The 22,795-nt window shown below is 51.3% G+C and overlaps 2 protein-coding genes across 4 annotated transcripts; one reads left to right on the top strand and one right to left on the bottom strand.

Moving 5' to 3' along the window:
• Positions 1 to 270: 270 nt before the first annotated feature.
• Twf2 (twinfilin actin binding protein 2) lies at positions 271 to 10,002 on the bottom strand. The gene is made up of 9 exons (XM_076867903.1): positions 9,865 to 10,002; positions 6,005 to 6,082; positions 3,364 to 3,542; positions 2,866 to 2,961; positions 2,593 to 2,697; positions 2,359 to 2,484; positions 1,532 to 1,682; positions 1,275 to 1,396; positions 271 to 867 (listed from the first exon to the last, which is right to left on the bottom strand). The coding sequence occupies exons 1-9, from the start codon at positions 9,887 to 9,889 to the stop codon at positions 700 to 702; spliced, it is 1,050 nt and encodes a 349-aa protein (XP_076724018.1). The 5' UTR covers positions 9,890 to 10,002; the 3' UTR covers positions 271 to 699.
• A 6,486-nt stretch (positions 10,003 to 16,488) lies between these two features.
• Positions 16,489 to 21,269, top strand: Ppm1m (protein phosphatase, Mg2+/Mn2+ dependent 1M). 3 transcript variants are annotated; one of them, XM_076867768.1, is made up of 10 exons: positions 16,489 to 16,755; positions 17,359 to 17,482; positions 17,721 to 17,876; positions 18,405 to 18,517; positions 18,874 to 18,958; positions 19,064 to 19,182; positions 19,341 to 19,404; positions 19,620 to 19,727; positions 19,839 to 19,987; positions 20,379 to 21,269. In XM_076867768.1, exons 1-10 carry the CDS (start codon positions 16,532 to 16,534, stop codon positions 20,521 to 20,523), a joined length of 1,287 nt encoding a protein of 428 aa, XP_076723883.1. In that variant the 5' UTR covers positions 16,489 to 16,531; the 3' UTR covers positions 20,524 to 21,269. The 3 variants fall into 3 exon arrangements, with proteins under 3 accessions (XP_076723883.1, XP_076723884.1, XP_076723882.1); XM_076867769.1 differs by having other exon boundaries at positions 17,622 to 17,876; positions 20,496 to 21,269; XM_076867767.1 differs by having other exon boundaries at positions 17,622 to 17,876.
• Positions 21,270 to 22,795: the final 1,526 nt, after the last annotated feature.

The raw sequence follows: 22,795 nt of genomic DNA, 5'->3' as shown, positions 1-22,795 counted from the left end.
GATTTGTTATAGCAACTACGGGAGACAAAGACACCTAGTTTCCCCTATTGTGGTGGAGATGTGCCTGCCTCTCAGGTGGGGATCCCATCAACCTCAGGACTTGTGCCCTCACACACACAGCCTCTCCCACACCCTTGTGGCCAGGAACACTGAGGCTCCATGTAGCAGACCAACCGTTCTCTCCTGACCTGTGAGAGGGTACTTGGCTATTTGCACAGGGCTACCCAATTCCAAGGGCTAGCAGCATTCCCTTAGAACCAGACACAGATATTGATTTAAAAATATTTTATTCTTTAGAAAATACAGCATTCAACCATCCCATCCTGCAGTGACCCCTGCTCCAGCCCCAACCAACCCTACCCACTGTGGTCAAAGGCTTCTGGGCTGTGCTGGGACCTCAGTCTCAGATCCCCTGGAGGCCAGGTTCATGACAGATCCTTCGCCCAGCCCCCTTGAGCCAGCCAGGCAGGGCCCCCAGATGCCCTGGGCACACAGATGAGAGACAGGGTCAGCAATGGGGAAGGGTCACAAAATGCCAACCCAGTGACCCTCAGAAGCTTGTAAGTGTGTTCAGCCACCAGCCTGCCTGACCCACAGGAAGCACTTCCCTGGAGCCAGAGTGAGAAAGAGGGAGGTGCAGGGAGTGGTGAGGTAGGCAGCCCCACAGCTCACTTGCTGGCTTGGCTCTGGTCCAGCCACCTAGCTGTCGTCCCCATTCTCGCCAGGGCCCCTGATGAGACGCTTGTGGCCCCGCTTGCCCCCAGGGCCCTTGGGCTTGGCGAATGCCTGCTTGAAGGCATGTTGCTTGGGGTGCACCTCGTCATAGAGGAACTCAGCTGTCAGCTCTGCCCCGTCGCCAATCTCAATCTGTGTAGGACAAGGCCACAGTCAGTCCAATGACTCTGACACACATCACCCTTGGTGACTTCCACTCCTGGGCATCCTTTTGATCTCTTGCCTCAGGCCTGGGGTCTCCTTGTAGATCCCCACTGGGAATGCCACCCACTGGAACTCAGACCCTGGAGCCTGCTACTCTGCTTACCTGGGTCACCCCTTTCTCTCTCCCCCCAGAACCAGGGAAAGTTGTCCTGGTGGCCAGGGCTTGGGTTTGTCTGTGCCATCCGTCATCTGGGCAGCCTTGGGCAGTGCAGGCTGCCCTGAGCCTCAGGTTCCCATCCATCCACGGTAGTGACAAGTCCTGCCATGCTACTGACTCAAGACTCTAATGCCCATGTGGAAGGTGGGGTGACAGGTCCCTGGGGATAGCCACGCACCTTCTTGGCGATCTCCAGCTGGAAGTCCTGCTCGACAGAATCAAGGAGGCGGCTTTTGCAGCTGGAGTACAGCATGCGCTCTTTGATGCTGCACTTATACCCCGGCATGGAGTAGATGAACACTAGAGAAGGACAGGGAGGTGATTCCATGCAGGCTGAGCAACCTGCAGACCTCCGCCCCCATAGCAGATCCACCCAGCAGCAGGCCGGTGCTACCCTACCCAGCACACAGCAGGGCCTCTGCAGTAACCACTCACCCACAGACTCAAGGTGGTCACCCTCATGGGTATGCTTATAGAGGAAGAAGTGGTAGCGGGCAGCATCTCGGGGCACTCGTGAGGGTAGCTGGGCCACATCTGTGGGCTCTGTGTGTACCAGCTCGATGGTCTCCCGTTCCAGGTCCAGCTTCTGTGGAGGGCCAGGGGAGACATGAGGGCACCATCTACCCAAGAGGAACCCTGCTGGCAGGCAGGCGCCTGCTCATGATCTCTTCCTCATAGCTGTACCTCTGTGGGGGTCTTCTCAAAGAGGCACTCCTGGGCCCAAACCCAATGGTGCCCTTTGAAAGTTGCTAAAGAAGAAACTCCCCCGAACAGCAGTGAAGCGGGTGGTGTGGATGGGCTCACCAACATCAGGCCAGCCTGTCCTCAGAGGCAGAGCTTCTTGAGGGAAGCATTTTGGAAGGGGCACCTTAATCAATGGGTCAGAATGACCCTGTCTGGGAAAAACAAGTTGTCAAGAGGGCTGCAGAAGGAGCCCGGGACAGGAAGGGGCTTAGGGGTCAGTGTGAACCCAGGGGTGGGCATATGCGGAGGATGAAAGGGAGCAGTGAGTTCACAGCAGCACCCATGTGGGAAGGTAGAGGACAGAAGAAAAAGAGTGGAACTATGTGTACCTGGTGGCTATTTCTAATGCAGGAAACAGGGAGGGACAAGGAGGACAGTTTGTTCCCACAAGCATGTGGAACAGCTCAGGCACTCCTGGGCTGGTGGGGGCAGAGGTTCTATGCCCATATGTGTATGAGCAGGAGTAGGGGTGGGACACACTGCCCCGAGCATGTACCAGGGCAGGACCATGCACCCACCAGCTGGATGTAGTTGATCATCTTCTGCTTGAGATGCTGAAGTGCCCGCTGGGCCTCAGGCTGCAGGGGGAAAGCGAGGCCCTGCAGAGTCTGATGCTTGCTTTCCACACTGATCTCTGTCTTCACCTGGGGGGCAGGGCAATAGTGAAGGAGAACCCCACCTGCCCAGCCTCGGGAACAGCCCAGCCCACCAAACAGCACAGGCTCCAGGCACACGTGACCCAGCACACCTACCTCGTTGATACGGATCTGCTGGAGCTCTCTCTCAGCTGAGGTCAGTGGAGCAGGTGCAGCACAGGATGATAGGTGTTTCTGGTACCCAGCAAAGGAGAGGTCATCCTAGGAGGCATAAGTGGGCACCTCAGGCAGGCTGGAGGAAGCCCTGTTGAGCATCTCGGCTTACAGCTCTTGGACTCCCAGCCTTTCCATTTCATCCCAAGCCTGGCACTGGCCTTCTCTGCATCCCTTCACAGGCCCAGCCCCCATCATTCTGGCCTGGGTGGCTACCTTCACTGTTCCAAAGAGTTCATCCTTGATGTGGCCACCCCCAAACTCCTTCTTCACTGTGGCCCGTGTCGCTGCGTAGAGCATCTTCAGCCGCACCTGAAGGGTGGAGGCCAAACTGTGAGAACCCTGTGGGCAGGTCTGCCTCTCCAAGAGCAGGCAGGAGGCTCTAGAAGGGGACCTTTTCAACTCATCCAGTGAGCACATCCAGCAGGGGGCACAGCATGAAGGTGAGGGTGCAATGGTGGCTCCTGCCAGCAGAGGGAGCTCTGGCCTAGCTCAACCTCAGCCTCCAGGGGTCAAGCTGATGACACTCACAGGCCTCTGAGTCCCCAGGGTTCAAGCACAGGGCCCTGTCCTGTCAATCTCTGGGACAGGACCTGATATGCATTCCCTAGGATCCCTGGGACAGAGCTTCATTATCCTGCCCAGTCTCAGCTGCCCTCCCCATTCCCCCACTGGCCCTGAGCCTGGGGCTAAACAGGGGACCCTGGAACTCACCGGAGAATTATCAGGTGACCAGGCAAGAAAGAGCCATTCGAATCCCTGAGCATTCTGTGAGTCGAGGCGGAAGAGCAGGTAGCAGGGCTGCTGGGAATCCAGCAGTGGAAGCACAGCCCTGTCGTAGTCCTGGTCCCAGCGACCCACTGGCTCTTGAGAGGCACCCAGCACGAGCTGCTCTGGGGGCAGAGGCCGGGTGAGCCAGAGTAGCTAGCCATCTCCCACCTCACCTCTGCCTGTGGAATGTCCTCTGGATGTGGCTTTCTGAGCTAGCTCAGACCTGCTGGCTACTCCACCCCACTTTTCTTAGAGCCCCCAAATCTTCAAAGTATGAAATTATGTTACCTGATCAGTGAGTGAATGAACAAGGACAAAAGCTACTACCCACAGGCTGCTCTTTCTACCCTCCAATCCCCTACAAATCACCCAACACAAACCACATGAAAACACAGCCATGTGTCCACAACTAGCAATCTCGTGGCTCCTTTTCAACACCCACACGTGTGGGTAATCACTCTGACCCCACACTATAGGCAAGGCACACTGCTCAGTGTAGGAACCCCTCCATGCACCTCCTGCTCCCTCCTCCCTAAGCCCAGGGTTACAACAGAAACTTGGCACACCCCTCCTGGGACAAATGTGCTGGAAGAGGTGATGTCACAGTTCCAGGCCATAAAGATCTGCAGGGACAAAAACATCTGGAGAGGGGCTGGGGTTGTGGCTCAGCGGTAGAGCGCTCACCTAGCTTGTGTGAGTTGCTGGGTTCGATCCCCAGCACCACATAAAAACAAACAAATTAAACAAACAAACAAACAAATAAATAAATGTATTGTGTCCAACTCCAACTGAAACCAAAATATTAAAAAAAAAAAAATTCTGGAGAAGAAGAAGGCAAGACTCATGCCAGACTCTGTAAACAGATATTCTGCCACCACCCCCAGCTGTAGTTTCCTCTCCTCCAAGTCACAAACCCAACACCAGTCAAGTTCTTCATGCCTGGGCTCATCAGGTCTGTCACCTCCCTGGCTGGTGCAGAGTGGCTGAAAGGGGGCATCAGGCTACCCTGTGGGCTGGTATCTCACAAATACCCTCCTGGAACACACAGCTGTAGGTTGGAGGAAGAACTGGGGCAAAGGGGCAATCTAAGCTTGACCAGGGGATCTGGCACCTCATCACAATGTCCTCCTAGTGGGATAAGGGATCCATCTGCCTGGAAACCCCAACATGCCAGCTTCCTCACCTGCCCACACAGAACTCATATGGGATCAGGGTTGACAGCCAGCAGTCACAGGCTGATGGGTTGCAGGAGCATTGTCAACATTGCTGTTCATGTTTTCCAACCAAGAATCTCATATAAAAAGTAAAAGTCAGACCTTCTCTAGAAAAATCAGGAGCTCCAGCCACCTCAGTTGGAGTGTGGACACTTCTGGGCACTCCCAGGTACTCCTAAAACTGTAATACAAAACTGGAATAAGCTGGGCATGGTGGCGCATGCCTATAATCCCAGCGGCTCAGGAGGCTGAGGCAGGAGGATCAAGAGTTCAAAGCCAACCTCAGCAATTTAGCGAGACCCTAAGTAACTCAGTGAGACCCTATCTCTAAATAAAATACAAAAAAGGGCTAGGGATGTGGCTCAGTGGTTAAGTGCCCCTGGATTCACTCCCCATTTCCAAAACCCAAACAAAAAAATCCAAAAAACCTGGAGAGCCCACCTAGAGATTCTTCCTGCTTAAGATCTTAAGTCGTGTCTGAGGACTGCAGCCGATGAGTACAGCTACCTCTTTAACGGTGGGAGGCTATGGCCTGCTGCCCAGGCCTTTACTCACGAGCTGCCTCATGACTCCTGACCAGTCTCTGAGGAAATCTGGGGACTGTGAACAAAGCCCAGCACAGTCATGGCCCTAAAGCCTGGGGTCAACTCTGGGTCTGGACAGTGCCTACTAAAGTGAGCTGAGCACCAAACCTGTTTGGGAAGCCCCTAAAAGGCAGTAGAACAGGATACTGAGAAGGTCTGCAAGGACCCTTAGAGATCCAGCCCATACCCAGTCTGTTCCCCTTACAGACAGGGACAGTCCCTTGGCACAGAGAGAAGAGAGGAGTCCCTTACTTCCAACACCCCAATTTAGTTCCAGGTCCACGTTGAGGCCTTGCCAAGCACGGAATATACCCCCTCCTGCCCTCAGAATGGGCTGTACCCAAGTCCCTTCTCCCCATTTTGAGGGTTCTTCCCAAAGGAAGAGCCTCGGCATCTCTTAGGTCTCTCCTCGGCAGCAGCCAAGCCAGAACAGGCCTGCCGACCACGAACAGATGGAAGTGGGTAGCACTAGCCATATGCAGTAGCGCTTGGACTCTCTCATCCCCTGACCCCTGCCTGCTCAGCCCAGCACCTGGACTAGGCCCATCTCAACACCCACACAGCCTCTGGGGAGACCACAGAGGACCCCAGGATAGGGGCTAGCATAATAGGGGTGATAACCATGTCTACCTTGTGCTCCTCTCTGAGGCTTCTTTGTGTGAGTGGCCTTATCCCAACTTCCAGACAGGGAAACTGAGGTCCTGAGGGGCCCAGAGGCCAATACGCCCTCCAGAAGCAATTAGGTCCAGCCTCCAACACATGCCCTAGCTCATGGGGGGCACTCACCGTCCTCAATGACAACTTTGATGAGCCGAATGGAGCCAGCCCGCGCCTTGGCAAAGAATTCCTTTAATTCCTCAGTGGCTACAAGAACAAGAAACATAGTGGGGGATAAGTAGGCAGAGTGGACAGGGACAAGTTTGGGGCCTGCTCTGTCCTGCGGGATCTGGTGGCTGAGTTGGGAACCAGGTTAAATACAGCCCCGCCATGTGACTGGGAACCTGAGATGGCCACTGAACACAAGCTCCCAAATTTAGCCAGCAGAAGTGGCAGGCGGGTGGCCTGCTGGCTAGGATTGCTCTCGTGATGGGGAGGGGCAAGCAGGGGCGGGACAGCCCATCCAAAGTTGGGGCAGATTCTAGGCAAGCTAGTCCAGCCAGAATTAATGACCCCACCTGTCTTCTGCTCCCATGAAGGCCCAGCAGTGGGATGGCCTGATACCCACTCAGCACTGTGGAATCCACAAAAAATACATAGACAAATGCCACCGTTATGTCCATTCACATACAAACACACACACACACACACACACACACACATCACATGTGCCAACTCACTAAATCGAGCATGTGTGAATATAAAACATACATATAATGCAGAGAGGGACATAAATGCAAATACCATTGTATGTGAACACACACTCAACTGGTCAAACGTAAATGGATATACATATTTAGACATGAGAACATGCACTCAGATATAATTCCTAGCTTTCTAACACACACGTAGGTAGGCACCTTCAGTGTTTGGCTAAGACAGTGTGCAGGCAAGAGGATTACAAAGCACACACAGAAACACAGAGACATCTTTTCACAGATGCATGCACATGCAGCTCCAGCCCCCCAGCCAGGCTGCCTCATGCTGAGGAGGCCCTGAGAACCCCTTCCCTGCCTGGCACAGCTCCACCAGGGACAACAAGCTCTCCTCTGAGACAGTAGGGAAGGCTTCCTGGAGGAGGAGTGGCTCCCAGGAAAGTAATTCCATTTTGGATCTTAGGCTGCAGAGCTGGAAGGTGACAGCCAGTGACCAAGGAAGGAACCAAGTGCAGAGGTATGGATCATGGTCAGAGCTAGGGAACCATGGGTAATCTCAGAACCATTAGTAATAGTGAATGGGAAAACTATGGTCCAAGTGGGGAAGGGCTCTGCTTGGATATTTGAGTGAGCAGGGCTAAGCCAGCACGACCTTGAGGCTGCCCAGGGGTCAGAAGAATTCCCGCAGGAACACAGCTGGAGGGTTGAGGTAAGAGAATATTTATAGGGCCTGGATTGGGCAGCTCAGGGGCAGCGGGAGGGGGGGGGGCTTTAAGAAAACAAACTGGTCATGGCCTCAGGTGCTCCCATCTTCCCCAGTGACCTTGTGTCATGGGGTAAGCAGAAGCTCAACTGAGCCCAGCAGGCTCTGGGGCTCACAGCCTCGTGGTGTTGAACTGCATGCAAGAGGGTACAGCCTCTTTGGGTCAGGACAGGACTTCCCAACAGCAGACCACAGTAGTTTCCTGAAACTTCAAGCCTAGTGTTAGGGCTCCATTCTTCCTTAGCTGTGTGACCTCTGACTTCTCTGAAACTCAACCTCATCTGTAAAACGGAGATAATACCCCCAAGCTCCAGAGACTATAATGAGGAGTAAATGGGACGAAGTGCTCAGGAATGGGGCCTCTTTTAATAACAACTTTTACCCAGTGGCTCCAGAGGCTGGGGCAGGAGGATTGCAAGTTCAATGCCAGTCTCAGCAACTTAGCAAGGCCCTAAGCAATTTAAAAGGATTTTGTCTCAAAATATTAATCAATCAATCAATCAATTAATAAAAGCTGGGGATATGGCTCAGTGGTTAAGTGCCCCTAGTGCTTAAAAAAACAAACAACAAAAAAACCCCAAAATTTTATTACTGTAAGATAGCTGCTCCTTCTACCTGCTCAGACCTTGGGAGGGTGACCAAGAAGCTCCTCTTCAGAGAGGTTGACAAGCCCCTTCTAGTGTTACTAGGGCAAACTGACACCCTAGCACGGGAAGACATCCTTTCCTACCCCACCCCAATCCCTCCCCTGCTGCCATCAATAATCCAGAAGCCAGGCCTGGGATATCTGAACCTTTATCATCAAAGATTCATGACCCCCCTGCCCCTTGCCCACCCTCCCAACTCCAATGAGCCTCAGGTTACAGTCCCTCTACTTGCCAGGATCTGAGGTCAGCATACCTACATCTATGGCCCATGACCGGGCAGGTACTCCAGGGTATTCTCTCTTGCTACCTCTCCATGCCTAAAATGGGAAGGAGGGCTATTCACAGGTAGAAGGAGGGCTGGGGGCAGCACAGTCCCCAATATCCCCTAAGCATCCCTGTGTCACTGTACAGGAAGTGAAGGAATGAGGCAGATCCCTGGCCACAGGAGCTGTCAACAGGGGACATGAGGGTGGCTGCAGCTATGACCAGGCAAAGGGGAAGGAAGGGGCAGGCCAGGCAGTAGATCCCTCTGTGGGGCTGACTCATGATGCCACTCTCCAGCTCCTCCTGGAGATAGGCTGGCCCACCTGTCAGAAGGCTGGCTCTGACTCAGGCCCTTGTATTCTTGGGTCCTACGGGGCGGGGGGTGCAGTGGGGAGAAAATGGGAGTAGGGCCAGGGAAACCCTTTCTAGGCAGTTCAGCCACCAAGTGGCCACAACCACAAGCCACAAGCCAGGACTCAGGCAGTTTCATGGTGGTAGCTCTGGGCAGGGGATCATGGTGTGGTGGCAGGAGTGGCAGATGGCCAAAACCACCAAGCTGTCTAGGCAAGCAGCCTGAGCCCTCACTACAGGCCAGGCAGTCCTCCCAGGCCAGTGGCAGATGGGACACTGAGGCCTGGAGGGTCAGGGTATTTGGCTCCCAGCCATTACTTCTCTCCCAGCCTGTCCAAGGAGGAAACTGGGTCCCTGTAGGAGGGGTTTTATGTGTGATACTCTAGGCCATAGATGCTTCCTGGCCATGAAGATGGGGATGGGAGCTGGCCTGGTTTCTCTAGGGCCAGGACCTCCCCTACAAATCTACCCATCTGGACCTTCTTCTCTTCCTCCAGCTTGGAGCTGGGACTTTCCAACCCTGGCTGGGGCAGAACTAAAGAGATCACCAGGAAAATGGGAGGGAGGTCAGAGGTCAAGGTCAGACTGACAACTCTCCCCATGTCACTTAAAGGGCCCTATCAAAGGTTTTCCCCAGCTTAGCCTGCAGGAGTGTGAGGATCCTGAGAGGAGTAAAGGTCAGGACCCCTTCCTCACACACATTCACAAACCCATACAAGTCATGAGACACATCCACTGCATGCAACCATGGTAACAAATGCACACCGAGATGCGTACCAATTGTGCACACACACACAGACACCCACACACATGTGCACACTGTCAAGAAACAGTGATGTCTAAGATGGTCCCATGCTACCTACAGTGTCCAAACAGCCACTAGGGCATGTACATGAATGATCTTAGATGTGTACAAGTAAGTCACATCCAGATGGGTACGCATGGAACTGTATACAGAGGACATGTGCACATGCATGTATACTCCACCAGATGTGCACATCCGGGTACACCCACCCCAAGAAAGGAACAAAAATACACAGACCCGCACACACAGGAACATCTACCCCCAAGGGGTACGTAGGTATTTCCATCCCAGTAGTGTGGGTGCATGTGTACCCACTCTCAGCTCTGCACAGCAAGTCTGTACTCCCCCAGATGTGCCCATCCCAAGCGACTGGCGGCTACAAAGCAGAACAGGAAGCTTCCCCCTGCTGATGCTAGGGGGAGGAAGGGACCGACAGCCAGAAAGGGGGCGCAGCCCAGAGCAGAGCCTCTGGGAACCTCTGCCCGTCCGCCAACCGCCCTCACCGTGGATGCCCGTCTGGTGCGTCATGGCTCGGCGTTCCGCTTGCCCGCGCCGTCGGAGCCCTTCGCTTGGCCCTGACCAGGCTCCTCTTGCCTGGACCCGAAAGAGGAGGATGTGGTGGCAGCCGCCGAACCTCGCGCAGCTTCCCGGGCGGTGCCGCAGGACCCGCCCCCAGCGGCGCCCCGCCCCCGACGGGCGAGGCCGGGAGGGCGGGGACTCAGGACCGCGCGTGCGCGCAGCAAGGTCCACAGGGTTGTCAGGCTGGCTGACCGGTTTTGTGCGCGGGTCTGTGGCCGGGAAAGGGGCCTGCGTCTGCCCGGGGGGTGCGAGGGCGTCGGTGCGCCTGAATCCGGTAATCCGTGGGTGGGGCGAATCCGTGTGTGCAAGTGGGAAAGACTGTCCGCCCCTGTCTGGGTAGGTTTGTAAATAGGGACAGTTCCGCACTTACCCCAGTTTGTGACCGGAAAAGGGGTCAGAAGGTAGGTAAGCGCGTGCGTGATCGTGCGGGGATCCTATAGCCAGGGGACGTTTCCTGAGCGCGTTTCGCGGAGCATTAAGCACTTTAGGGCACAGGCCTAGGCCTTACGGTGGGAGCCCAGACCCACCTTCTACCAGGCAACCAGCAGATGAACAGGATCTGTGGATCTGTGGTGGCGAGAGCCCTACCCAGAGAATGTGAGCTGGAAGGAAGCAAAAATTTGGTAGAATCCTGAAGGAGAGAGAAAGCAGAGCAGAGCGAAAAGTTTTCTTTGAAGAGGGAACTGCACGTGCAAAGGCCCAGAGATTAAAGGAACCTGGTGAGTCTGAGGAATTTCCAACTCCTAAAGAACTTGTCTCCATACCTAGCAGCCTTTCCCTCCGGGCATCAGAACTGACTGCTGCTACCAGCCAATCAGCATTTTGTATTTTCCAGACTCCTGTTATTGAGTCAGGGGTGAGCATATGACCCCAGCCTATCCAGTCAGACTCTCTTCAGGGACTTCTTGAAAGGGAAGATTGGAAAAGAATCCTCCTTTTTTTGGGTGGGGGTCGCTGAGACATGATGATGGATGTGTGGCCTGCCTGGAATCTGATAGTCCTTGTATCACACGTTTATTGAATCCTGTTGACAGCCTCTGAGATAAATGTTATTGTCTCCATTATACAGATGAAGACTTTCAGGTGGGAGAAATGTCTTTGTTTGGTCATAAGGCAGTGAGTGTGCTCAAGAACCTTAGAGTCCTTTACTGGAGAAGTTGGAACAAAGTGGGGGAAATCCTGTTAAGCAGTGACCCTTGTTCCTTCCATCCATCTCTCACACTTCAGTGATCAGGTAGGAAAGGAATCTTCTGGGATATTGGGGGTTTGAGCCCTTCCTGCTCAGTTTAAGATCTGGGATGTGGGCAAGGACCCCAAAGGCCAGCAGAGTACCAAAGCAGATTCCACCTCCTGCTGAGATCTGCTTTCAGGCAAAAAGATGAGAAAGCTGCCTACATATGTATTCAAATGAGTCAGGGGCAGACTGGTTGCCCTTATCTTTCTGATATTTCTCACAGACATTTAGCTGTTGAAATTATTATAACATTTTTTTTTAGGTGGATCAAAGAGTTAAGTTTTTTTTTAAAAAAAAAAGTAATAAGTAGGGCTAGGGATGTGGCTCAAGCGGTAACGCGCTCACCTGGCATGCGCGAGGCCCTGGGTTCGATCCTCAGCACCACATAAAACTAAAATAAAGATGTTGTGTCCACCGAAAACTAAAAAATAAATATTAAAAAATTCCCTCTCTTTTTTTTTAAAGTAATAAGTTGCGTGCAATGATGCTTACCTATAATCCCAGCCTCAGCAATATAATGAGGACCTAAGCAACTTAGTGAAATCCTGTTTCAAAATAAAAAAAAGGGCTGGGGAGGGTTGGGGTTGTAGCTCAGTGATAGAGTGCTTGTCTAGCACATATGGGACATTGAGTTCGATCCTTGGCACCACATTTTTTAAAAAGTACTTTTAAAATTCTAAAAAAGGGGGGTTGGGGATGTGGCTCAGTGGTGAAGCACCTCTGGGTTCAGTCCCCAGTCCAAAAATAAGTAATAAAAAAACTTCAGATGGAGGACATTATGCTAAGTGAAATAAGCCAGAACCAAGGGTCAAATGTTTTCTCTTATGTGGAAACTAGAGCAAAATAAGGGAAAGAAGGTGGTGGAGGTTCATACATCATAGAGGAATAGGGAAGATCAATGGAGTAGAATAAGAAGAACAAGAAGGAGGGAGGAAGAATGGAAAAGGAGAGGAAACATAGAATTAATTTAACAAAATCATTTTATATGCACATATAAATATACCAAGGGAATTTCTTTATACGTAGAAAGTATCAATCAAAAATAAATAAATGAAAGCTGGGCATAGTGGTGCACACCTGTAATCCCAGTAGCTCAGAGGCTGAGGCAGGAGGATCATGAGCTCTAAGCCGCTAAGCAACTCAGACCCTGTCTCTAAATAAATACAAAATAGGACTGGGGATGTGGCTCAGTGATTGAGTGCCCCTGAGTTAATCCCTGGTACCAAAAATAAGTAAGTAAGCAAGTGAAAGGAAAATCAGAGTAGAGGAAGGAAGGAAAGGAAAGGGGCATTGGGCATTGGGATTGAAATAAAATTCCTTGCATGTATGTACCCATTTGTGTGAGGGGAGGAGAGATTTTATACATACACACTTTTCACTTGAATTTGCACAGAATTCTTTGACATCTCTGGAAGGATCCCCCAATAAATTTAGTCATAATAGAGGTCTCTGGGAAGAGGAATGAGTTGTGGGGATGACTTGCTGCTAAATAAATATTTTTATACTTTGTGAAAATAATAAAATATAGTCATATAAAAATATTAAGTTTAAAAAATTAAATCTGGGGCTGGAATTGTGGCTCAGCCGTAGAGTGCTCGCCTAGCAAGGGTGGGTGGGACCTGGGTTCGATCCTCAGCACCACATAAAAATAAAGGCATTGTGTTGTGTCCATCTACACCTAAAAAATAATAAAATATTTTTAAAAATTAAATCTAAAATAAATCTTATTAAAGAACAGATATGGAACTAAATAAAAGCTACTTTCTTTGGGAGTGGAAAAATATAGAATAAAACCTTTCTTCCTTTTTCTTCCCCCCACCACCTCTCATGTTAGCTGGGGAGAAGCCTCTGGCCAGAAGGGGGTGGACTTGGGTTCATTGGAGCAATTGGGAGAAGTGTGTCAGTGAGAGTGAGGAGTTTATATTGCCCTGGGAGAGTCTAGATCAAGAATGAAGATACATTCATCCAAAAGGATCTCATCTATTTTAGATAAAAAAAAGCCTGGAAGCTTCTGGAAAGAGAAAGGGGCAAACACAGGCTGTTGGAGATCAACCTTACACGTGACTGAGTCACACTCCCCAGCTGGGTGCTGAGACGCTCAGTCACAGAAATGTGGCAGAGATATCCCCACCCTTCTTGGGTTCGAGGGATGGTGTCTCGTGCATGGGTGTGTCTTGCTACGGTCCCATGGGTGAAGCTATGCTCACCTGTTCCTTTGTAATATAACCCCTTGCCCTGTTTAGGATAGAATCTTCCATGGAAGTGCCTTGTGTGTGTGTCCCCTTCTCTTACTGTGCCCTTGGGTGTGACCTACCCAGGTGTCAGTCAACCTGCTGACAGTGGACATCATGAAGATAGACTCAGCCCCCTGAAATCTGACCCCTTGCCTCATTTGAATAGCTTCTCCTCAATAAAAGGGGTCAGCAAGTGCTCTCTCTCTCTCCCTCTTTCTGCGGACCCTTAAGGTCAGAGGAGCCATCATAGCGACCCCCCAAAAAAGGTATTTGTGTCTCTTGTGTGGTTGTTTTGTGCAGCCCAATTAGCCCAGTTTAACTGGAGTGATCCCTGAGCCTTTTAGTCTCAAGAACAGAAACCCGCCAACCGGCCAATCTGAAGAATGAGAAAGATACTGGATTTCAGCATCAGCAGTGGCAATCTAAAGACAATTAATAGAAGTAGAATTCCAAACAGTACAGTAGTCAAAAGCAGAGGTAGGGTGGCGTGGGCTGGTGCATGCCTATAATGTCAGTGACTCTGGATGCTAAGTTTGAGGAGGCCAGGCTCTTCAAATTCAGGGAGACCCCTGCTCCCATTCCAGCAATTTAGCAAGACCCTGTCTCAAAAAATAAAAAGGGCTGGGGATTTAGCTCAGTGGTAAAGAACCTCTGGGTTCGATTCCCAGCACCAAAACATAAAATAAAATGGGCTGTGGGTGTAGCTTAGAAGTAGAGTGCACTTAGGTTCCATCCCCAGTATCTGGGGTAGGGTGGGGACAGGGAAAGAAAAAACAAGGGCAGAATTACAACCCTTTGAGACTAGCAAGAACCCAAGAAATTACCTCCAGGTCATTCTTTCTTGGAAATTTATTGAAGGATATGCTTCAGCAAAATGAGGGAATAAACCAAAAAAGGCAAGCTTGGATTCCAGGTAAAAACAGGTGCCTAGCCTAGGGAGACAGAGGAGCCTAGATGGCATAAGGGAACACTCACACTACTTTTGAACAGGATGGGATTACTACAGGGCTCCACACAGCTCTGAAAACAAGTGAATAAACTGGGCATTAGACAACTCGTGAAATATTTGGCTGCCCAGAGCTGTGAGAATGACTTAGGACAGGACTTTGACCCACTGTAGGCAACTCCAAGCTAATGGATTGGGGAATAGAGTGAATTTGCTTTTTTTCTTCAAATTGTATACGTTAAAAGCCTCTGAATCACCAGGCAGGGAGGCACATGCCTCTAATTCAAGCGACTGGGGGAAGCTGAATCAACAGGAGGATCTCAAGTTTGAGGCTAGTCTCATTAACTTAGATCCTTAGCAATTGAGTGAGATCTGTCTCAAATTTTTAAAAATAAAAGGACTAGAGATGTAGCTTAGTGGTTAAGTGCCCCTGGGTTCAATCCACACATAAAATCTCATTACAGAAAAACCTCAAGTCAGGCTGAGATTCTGACTCAGTGGCAGAGTGCTTGCCTAGCATGTGTGAGGCCCTGGTTTTGATCCTCAGCACCACATAAAAATAAAGGTATTTTAAAAAAGCCTCGAGGCATCTACTGGTAGGGGTGAGGAGGTGACTTCACAGTCTGTCTCACTTTGGGTCCCTGGTTCATTTCTGTCACAAAGACAGAAATGACAAGTGTCCTTAAGGGTAATTTTCTATGGCTTTGTCCCCACTCACTTGATGGCTGGATCAAGCACCATCTATCATTAATTTCCACTATCATCACAATGGGGGCTCAGCGGGACAATGCCTGGCTCTTCTCCATTAACTCTGTGCCCAGTGTGGGCATGGCACACATAGGGTAAAGAGTTAGCCACCATGCTGCTCTGGATCTGACTCATCTGAGGGAATAGGTGTTGGGCACTGTTCTCTGCTCTAAGAATCTTTCTCCTTGGGCTAGAGGAACTCTATAGATGGGGCAGGGCTGGCTGCATGGAAGAAGTGGGACTAGCATGATCCTGGGCTTGGGAGTGGAGGTGAAGGTAGGGACTCTTCATATAGCCATCCCTGGGGGCTCTGGGCTGTGGGGGCTTATGGGCTTTTGAGTTTGCTTTCTGGAAAAGGAAAGAGGAAGAGAAATCCTTTGGGGGTGGGAGGTTGTTTAAGTCAGCTGCACTGTCAAAAAGGAAACAGCACAGCTTAGAGCATCAGAGACTTCCCCTCTGTGGGCTTCAGAGTCCTCCATTACAAAATGGAAATAGCAGTCATTCACAGGGTGTTGAACTTAAGTGTCAGAAGAGTGACAAGGTGCTTTTAAAATGTAGATATGAAAGGGGAAACTGCTGCTGACCACATGGTGATAGCTAGCCAGGCATTAAAAGGAGACTGAACCATCTTTATTTTCAGTGTGGATGAAAGTCTTTCACCCAGTTCTGAACTCTGACCAGCTAGAGCCTTAGGGGGCACCAGGGATTCGCCTTTCAATTCACATATGTTCGCTCACCCTCTAGTGAATATCCTGCTATCTGCCCAGAGAGGACATCTTAATTGGAGGAGCAGCCATTTGGGAGACTAGCCTCTGGGGCAGGAGCAGCCTTTTAGGGTGGGGAAGGCCCAGATGACCATTAACTTCCATCTGGGGGTGGAGATGCCCGGCTAGGGGGGTGAGGAACAGAGACCTCCTGAGCCAAGACCAAGTTTCTTACACACGCTTACTCAATGTGTCTATCTGACCCCTCCAAGGACATCCTGTCCCCATCTTCCCCTTGCGCAAGGTACCCGCCCAGCAGAAAGAGGCTTGAGGCTTTGCGGTGGACAGGGGCCCAGTGCCTGCTCTGGATGACTGTCCACAGCATCTTGGGTGGCAGGAGGGACTTTCCCCTCTCAAAGGCTAGTGCTCTACAAGTGTGGATGAACATGTGATCCTGCTGTGTTGCTGTGTGACGCACACAGGCGACTTCATTCTCTAGGCCTGTTTTCCAGTCTGCAGAGTGAGACTGACGTTTGCTTCTTAAAGGTGTCGGCAGGATCCACAAGTCTGAGAGCTCAGGCCAGGCACACACTTCAGGCCGTAGGTGGGGTTAGGCGCGTCTCCGCCCAGCCCGGCTCCCGCCTCCAGCCCGCTTCCTCCTCCCAGGGGCGGTCCCGCCCAGCCCTCCGGGCTCGCGCACCGCGGGCAGCCCCCTGCAGCCACACCATGTCCGCCGGCTGGTTCCGGCGCCGCTTCCTGACTGGGGGTCCACTCCCCGCGCCGCGGCCGCCCGGGCCACGCGCCAGCCCTGTGCCCTACCGGCGGCCCCGCTTCCTGCGTGGCTCTGGCTCCAGCCCAGGAACCGCCGACGCCTCGCGCCGCTCGGACTCCCGGCCAGTGCGTAGCCCAGCACGGGGCCGCACGTTACCCTGGAACGCAGGCTACGCCGAGTGAGTGCCTCCAACCCGGGATACCCTTGATCCGGGAACCCCCATCAGGGCTCCCGCCTTATCCAGTCGAGGGTTCTCTGCTGATCTAGAAAACAGGCTAACCTGAGTGACACCCCCACCCCACTTGTAGATAACCCTTCTTGTCCTCAACTAGTGACTCCTTATCCTACCCCAGTGTTTTCTTTGGGTCTCCAACCTCCTTAAGAGAAGAGTGTTGGTGGGGAACGACTTGCACTCCAAGACTTCCAAGATGAGGCCGGGAGACTGTAGAATTCCAGCATTGTGGGATTTGGGAATCCCAAATCTCACCCTGGGTTATATGGCCTGTGCTATGTGGAACACCTAAGATGCGGCAGGGGATAGGAAAGGGAACCCTTGATCTCTGTAGACAATTCACTCCTACTTCAGCCCTGGGTCAACAGATAAGACTCTAGAGGGTCTGGGCCTTGACTTTTCTCTTAGTCACAAAGCCACTTAACAGGAAACTTAAAGTTGCCCAGAAGTTTGTCAGGAATAACACTCAGGAACTGCTGCCTCTTTCTGGGGTCTCTGTACCCAAGGGGACACAGGTATGTCACTGATCTGACCTTTTTCTGGCCTCAGGATCATCAATGCAGAGAAATCTGAGTTCAATGAGGATCAAGCTGCCTGTGGGAAACTGTGCATCCGGAGATATGAGTTCGGACCTGAAGAGGATAGGGAATGGCTGACTCTGTGCCCAGAAGAAGTAAGTGCAACCAGTTCTGAACTTTTCTTACAGGCTGGGACCAGGGTATACAGGTTCTTGCCTTGCTGCCCATATCCTAATGCAAGGTGGACCAGGGGGGAAACTGGCAGAGCCTGATATGGAAGCCCTTCCTGTGCAGTTCCTGACAGGTCATTACTGGGCACTATTTGATGGGCACGGTGGTCCTGCAGCAGCCATCCTGGCTGCCAATACTCTGCACTCTTGCCTGCGTCGGCAGCTGGAAGCCGTGGTAGAAGGCATGGTGGCTGCTCAACCCCCCATGCACCTCAGTGGCCGCTGTGTCTGCCCCAGTGACCCCCAGTTTGTGGAAGAAAAGGGCATCAGGGCAGAAGATTTGGTGATTGGGGCCCTGGAGAGCGCCTTCCAGGAATGTGTGAGTATACCCTTTGGGGAGTAAGGGAAGTTTTTGATCCCAAGGACCTGAGTGGGGCATCCCTGCATAACATAATCCTGCGTAACATAACATATAAGGCCATATAACCTTGAACTGGGAAGACAAGATTTGAGTTTGTTTCTTTTTTGTCACTGTCATCTTAATCTCTCCTGTTTGCTCCTTCTACTACATGCTTTTTTTTTTTTTTTTTTTTTTTTTTGGTAGGTGGGATTGAATAGGGCCTCCTGCATGCTAGGCAAGCTTTCTACCACTGAGCTACATTCACAGCTCAGTGCACTAAGTGCACATGCTGCTAGTCCTTGGGGCAAGGGCTGGTTTCTCTTCCTCTGTTTTGAGTAGCACTTCCCATATCTGCATCTTCTAACCACAGGGATTGAGGACTCATGGCTGGACTTTGGGCTGGGACTGCCAGGCCTGCTGTTGGGGAGTGAACCGCAGGGTGGGATTGGGAAACAGTGGTATGATGGAAGTACAGGTGGCAGCTAAGATGGCCTCGGTTTGCTCCAGGATGAGGTGATCGGGCGGGAGCTGGAGGCCTCAGGCCAGGTGGGCGGCTGCACAGCTCTGGTGGCTGTGTCCCTGCAGGGAAAGCTGTATGTGGCCAATGCTGGGGATAGCAGGTGAGTTCTTGGAGTGTGGGCAGGGGTGGGGTGGGCAGGAGAAAACCAGAAATGGGACAATGAAAGATGACTGGAAGTGGAGGTTTAGGAACAGGGAGGATTGAATGGCCAAGTTGTTTGTACCTGGCATATGTCAAGTGTGAGGGATGCCAGGAAGAGCATCATAGGGCCCTTAAGTGCTAATGTGAAAAACTGAGCCTTACCCTGAAGACAGTCTTAAAGGGCTTTGAACCAGGGATTGGTATGGCCAAAGCTGGCTCCTGATGGTGAAGAGGGGCTGGCAGGAGGGTATCCAAGGATGAGATCTATGAAGATCACTTCATAGATCCCTCCTTCTCCTCCTCAACCCCATACAGGGCCATCTTGGTTCGGAGAGATGAGATTCGGCCGCTGAGCTCTGAGTTCACTCCAGAGACCGAGCGGCAGCGAATCCAGCATCTGGTAGGTACCTTCACCAGGGGGAGACTATGGATCCCCAAGTCCTGGATCCAGAGCCACGAGGGGCCATAGAAGGGAGACTGACCTGAACATGGCCTCCCCACCCAGGCCTTTGTCTACCCTGAGCTTCTGGCTGATGAGTTCACCAGACTGGAATTCCCTCGGCGGCTGAAGGGGGATGACTTGGGGCAGAAGGTTTTGTTCAGGGATCATCACATGAGCGGCTGGTGAGGGGGCATATGGTGGGGAGAGACCTGAGGTCCAGGCTCAGCTGTGGCAGTCCCCCTCTTCCTGGGCAGGGTGGGCCCTATGAGGGTAAAATAGCTGGGCCCTGGGTTGGGAGACAAGTGAGGGCTTGGGCTGATGCAGGCTCTGCTTCTGGTAGGAGCTACAAATGTGTGGAGAAATCAGATCTGAAGTACCCACTGATCCACGGACATGGCAGGCAGGTCAGTACCTGATCCCTCTTCCAGAATCTCCATCCACTTGCTCCATGAAGGTGGGAGTTCCTTTGTTCCTTAGTGGGGACTGTGGCTAGTGTCCTGGGGTCTGTTCCTTTATGTTTCTTCTTCAACACACAGCTCCTGGGGTCAACAGTCCACCCTTTCCTGTGTGCTCAGGAGTGCCAGGGTCTTATCACCTCACATCTCTCCTCTTTCCTCAGGCTCGGTTACTGGGAACGCTGGCTGTCTCCCGAGGACTGGGAGACCATCAGCTCAGAGTCCTGGACACAAACATCCAGCTCAAGCCCTTCTTGCTCTCTGTCCCACAGGTGAGAGGACAATGTATTCCACTCCAGCCTCCATCTGCCTGTAAAGACAGGGAGTGAGCCTGGTGGAAGCCAGGAAGGGAGCATTTAAGGATCCTCAGGCTTAACTTTCAGGTAACTGTGCTGGATGTGGACCAGTTAGAGTTGCAGGAAGAGGATGTAGTTGTCATGGCAACTGATGGACTCTGGGATGTCCTGTCCAATGAGCAGGTGGCATGGCTGGTACGGAGCTTCCTCCCTGGGAACAGAGAGGATCCACACAGGTATGTAGATGCCAGGGACCTAAGTAGTTAAGCTGAAACAGCACTGCCAGCCAGCCCAATTAGGGCTGTCTCAAACTTCTCAGAAAGGAGGGGGAGTGATTGTGGGTCAGAAAAAAATCTTAAGGCTAGGGAATAGAATATGCCTCAGTTGGTAGAGTGCTTGCCTTGCATGCACAAAGTCCTGGGTTCCATCCCCAGCTCAAACACACACACACACAAAAATCTTTGGGTTGATTCCTGTGGTCTTACCAGACTTGTTTGCTCAGCTCATAGTTGGACTACATTTTTTTGGGTCCTCTGAGCGTCCAACCTGTGCAGGGAGTTCTCCTGGAAGGCTGGCCTTGTCCCTTTGCTCTGCCTCCAAAGTACATCTGCATGATGGTCTTCACAGGTTCTCGGAGTTGGCCCAAATGCTGATACACAGCACACAGGGGAAGGACGACAGTCCCACAGGGGAAAGGCAGGTGTCCTATGATGATGTCTCTGTGTTCGTGATTCCCTTGAACAGCCAGAGCCAAGGAGACAGTGGCCACTGAAGATTCTCACACTGCATCCATCCAAGAATCACTCCAGTCATTGCAGTATGGGCATGCCTCCATTATGGCCAAGAGCAGGCCCTGTTTGTCCCATCCCCAGACATAGCCCAATGTTCCTGCTTCTCACCCAGATTCATCTGTTTCAAGGGGATTTTTTTATACCAGGCAGCAAGAGCTGGAAGGGTACAAAGAGCCCAGCCCACCAGGTCCTGCCTTTTGCAATAATAACATCACTCTGGTAGAGGGATCTGATTTCCTACAACTTAGGAAACCCTTGTGAGGGTTCTCAGACAAGATCCTCAATACCCCAAGAATTATTCTTAGAAAGAGATACCCACATTAAGAGTATTAGTCAAAGATGCCACAAGGGGTAGTGGCCTGTATTTGGATACAGGTTTTCCAATCCATGAATGTCAGGGCATCCATTTAACAATCCCCCAAGAAAATCTTGGGCAGTCTCACATCTGCTAGAACACCTATCTTGAAGAAAGCTCTGGAGGAGACACCAGCTTAGGTTTTGCCCTGTTCTCTGCTGTTGGAGAGCATGGCCCCTACAGCTAAAGTTGGGGGAAGAGCAAAAAGGGGCAAGAGGAGCTTCCAGAGTTGGCTGGGCAGGGAATGCTTATCACTACCTCTGGCCTGGCCTTCTAACTGACTGCTTCCCCCTGGCCCCAGGCCTGCCCTAGTCTCACCCCCAGTGCCTTTGCTTTTGTTTCTTATCACATTCCTATTATTAAATGTTCATTTGGAGAAGAGTCCTTGTGAATTGTGAACTGCTTGTACAGTTGGATTAAGGGCACCTTCCAGAGGATTAGTTTTAGCTCTACCATACAAACTTGCATAGAGTTGGAACTATTTTCTTTGAAGCCCCCCTAGTTCTTGAGTTCCCCCCAACCCCCATTGTTGCCCAAGAAACAGAAAGGATGCCTTTACTACCACTGTGAACTCAAGCTTTAGGTACCATAAGGGTTACTTTTTCACTTGATTTTGAATGCAAACTCCTTTTAAGCTAGATTTAGCAGGAAACATACATCTGTTAAGATCCTTGGGCTTGCTGCTTGACAAACAGCTTCAATTTCTTCACAAGACTGTTGGTATCTAAAACTTACTAAGGTTCAGGTAGTATTTGAAAGACAAGGCAAATCACCTTCATGACTTCAGCTTTCTCTGAGTTCCAGAATTCACTCCTAGAATTGAAGTAACTTTTGCCAGGCAACTCAAGTCTTAGACTGCAGCCAGAATATCCAGTAAAACATATGGTAAAACTTGTGCAGTTGAGATTCCATTTCTCAGATGTTTTTCAATAGAAAAAAGTATTACCATATATATTCCATTTTCCATATAATTGTATTCCCAGGATTTCCAGGCCTGAATCTGGGCCCAGTTGGGGCCATCACAAAATGTTAGTCCTTGAAGTTCTGCATATCTCTTATCAGTCAGCTGGCAAATGCCAGAATGCTGTCCTACCAGCCTACAGGAGACTGACTTCCTCTTTCCTCAGCACAGCCTTTCCCCTTCTCCCTGAGCAAAGTGTAGGCAACATTCTGTCCCTGCCTCTTCCCTACATCAACTGCTAAACCAGCTCACCCCCACAGCCTGCTGGCCTCAATTCTGAACAAAGCTAAAGGCTACTCCCTGCTCCTGCTCTTGTTCTTTGCACAAGGCCAAGACCCAGGGAGTAGGTAGAACAGGTCTTTCAGTAGGTGGCAAGGGCAGCCATTCTGACTGATTTGTTCATATTTCCCAGCAGAGCTAAAGCTGCAGCAGCCCTCCCACCACACCACATGATGGTCTCTTCCTCCTTGAGTACTCTTGAGTCGGGAGAACCTATCCAAGGCCAACTACAACCAAGCCAGAAGGAGCCTTCTATCAGAGTCCCTAGCCAACCTCCAAAGTGGTATAGAAGTAGTCAGAGTGGCAGGATTTTCATCTGCTCTAGTTCAAAAAGTCAGAAGCAGATCCTGTAGCTCTGATGATGTTAAGCTAGAGCAGCAGGCCCCAGGAATTACCATCTCACCAGGCTAGGCAATAAGTTACCAAAGCAAGTGGCTAGGCCTTCTGCCAGACCTGGTGTAGAAGCCACCAAAAGCCAGGGTCTAGTAGGGAATGCATATTCCAAGAAGTTGTCATTCTGATCAAAGGTTGAAATAGTGGGGTGTGGGGTGTGTGTGTGCAAGGCAGACTGACATATATGCCAGATAAGTTCCGAAGATTAAGGCTGGCTTGGGCTTTCCTTTAAATGTTACTCATTTCTGGCCCAGTGGCTGCCTAT

Source organism: Callospermophilus lateralis, chromosome 10, assembly GCF_048772815.1.
Source record: "Callospermophilus lateralis isolate mCalLat2 chromosome 10, mCalLat2.hap1, whole genome shotgun sequence".
In the NCBI taxonomy this organism is placed as follows: Eukaryota; Metazoa; Chordata; class Mammalia; order Rodentia; family Sciuridae; genus Callospermophilus; species Callospermophilus lateralis.
Note: the sequence above shows the minus strand (reverse complement) of the source record. Positions and strands in the feature narration are given on the sequence as shown.

Excerpts from the sequence above, each read along its gene's own strand:
- Ppm1m (XM_076867767.1), top strand. The coding sequence starts at position 16,532 with ATGTCCGCCGGCTGGTTCCGGCGCCGCTTCCTGACTGGGGGTCCACTC. Across the intron at positions 18,518-18,873 it reads GCCAATGCTGGGGATAGCAG|GGCCATCTTGGTTCGGAGAG; the intron begins GTGAGTTCTTGG and ends AACCCCATACAG. Across the intron at positions 19,405-19,619 it reads TCCACGGACATGGCAGGCAG|GCTCGGTTACTGGGAACGCT; the intron begins GTCAGTACCTGA and ends CTCTTTCCTCAG.
- Twf2 (XM_076867903.1), bottom strand. The coding sequence starts at position 9,889 with ATGACGCACCAGACGGGCATCCACG. Across the intron at positions 3,543-6,004 it reads CAAAGTTGTCATTGAGGACG|AGCAGCTCGTGCTGGGTGCC; the intron begins GTGAGTGCCCCC and ends CTCTGCCCCCAG. Across the intron at positions 1,397-1,531 it reads TGACCACCTTGAGTCTGTGG|TGTTCATCTACTCCATGCCG; the intron begins GTGAGTGGTTAC and ends GTCCTTCTCTAG.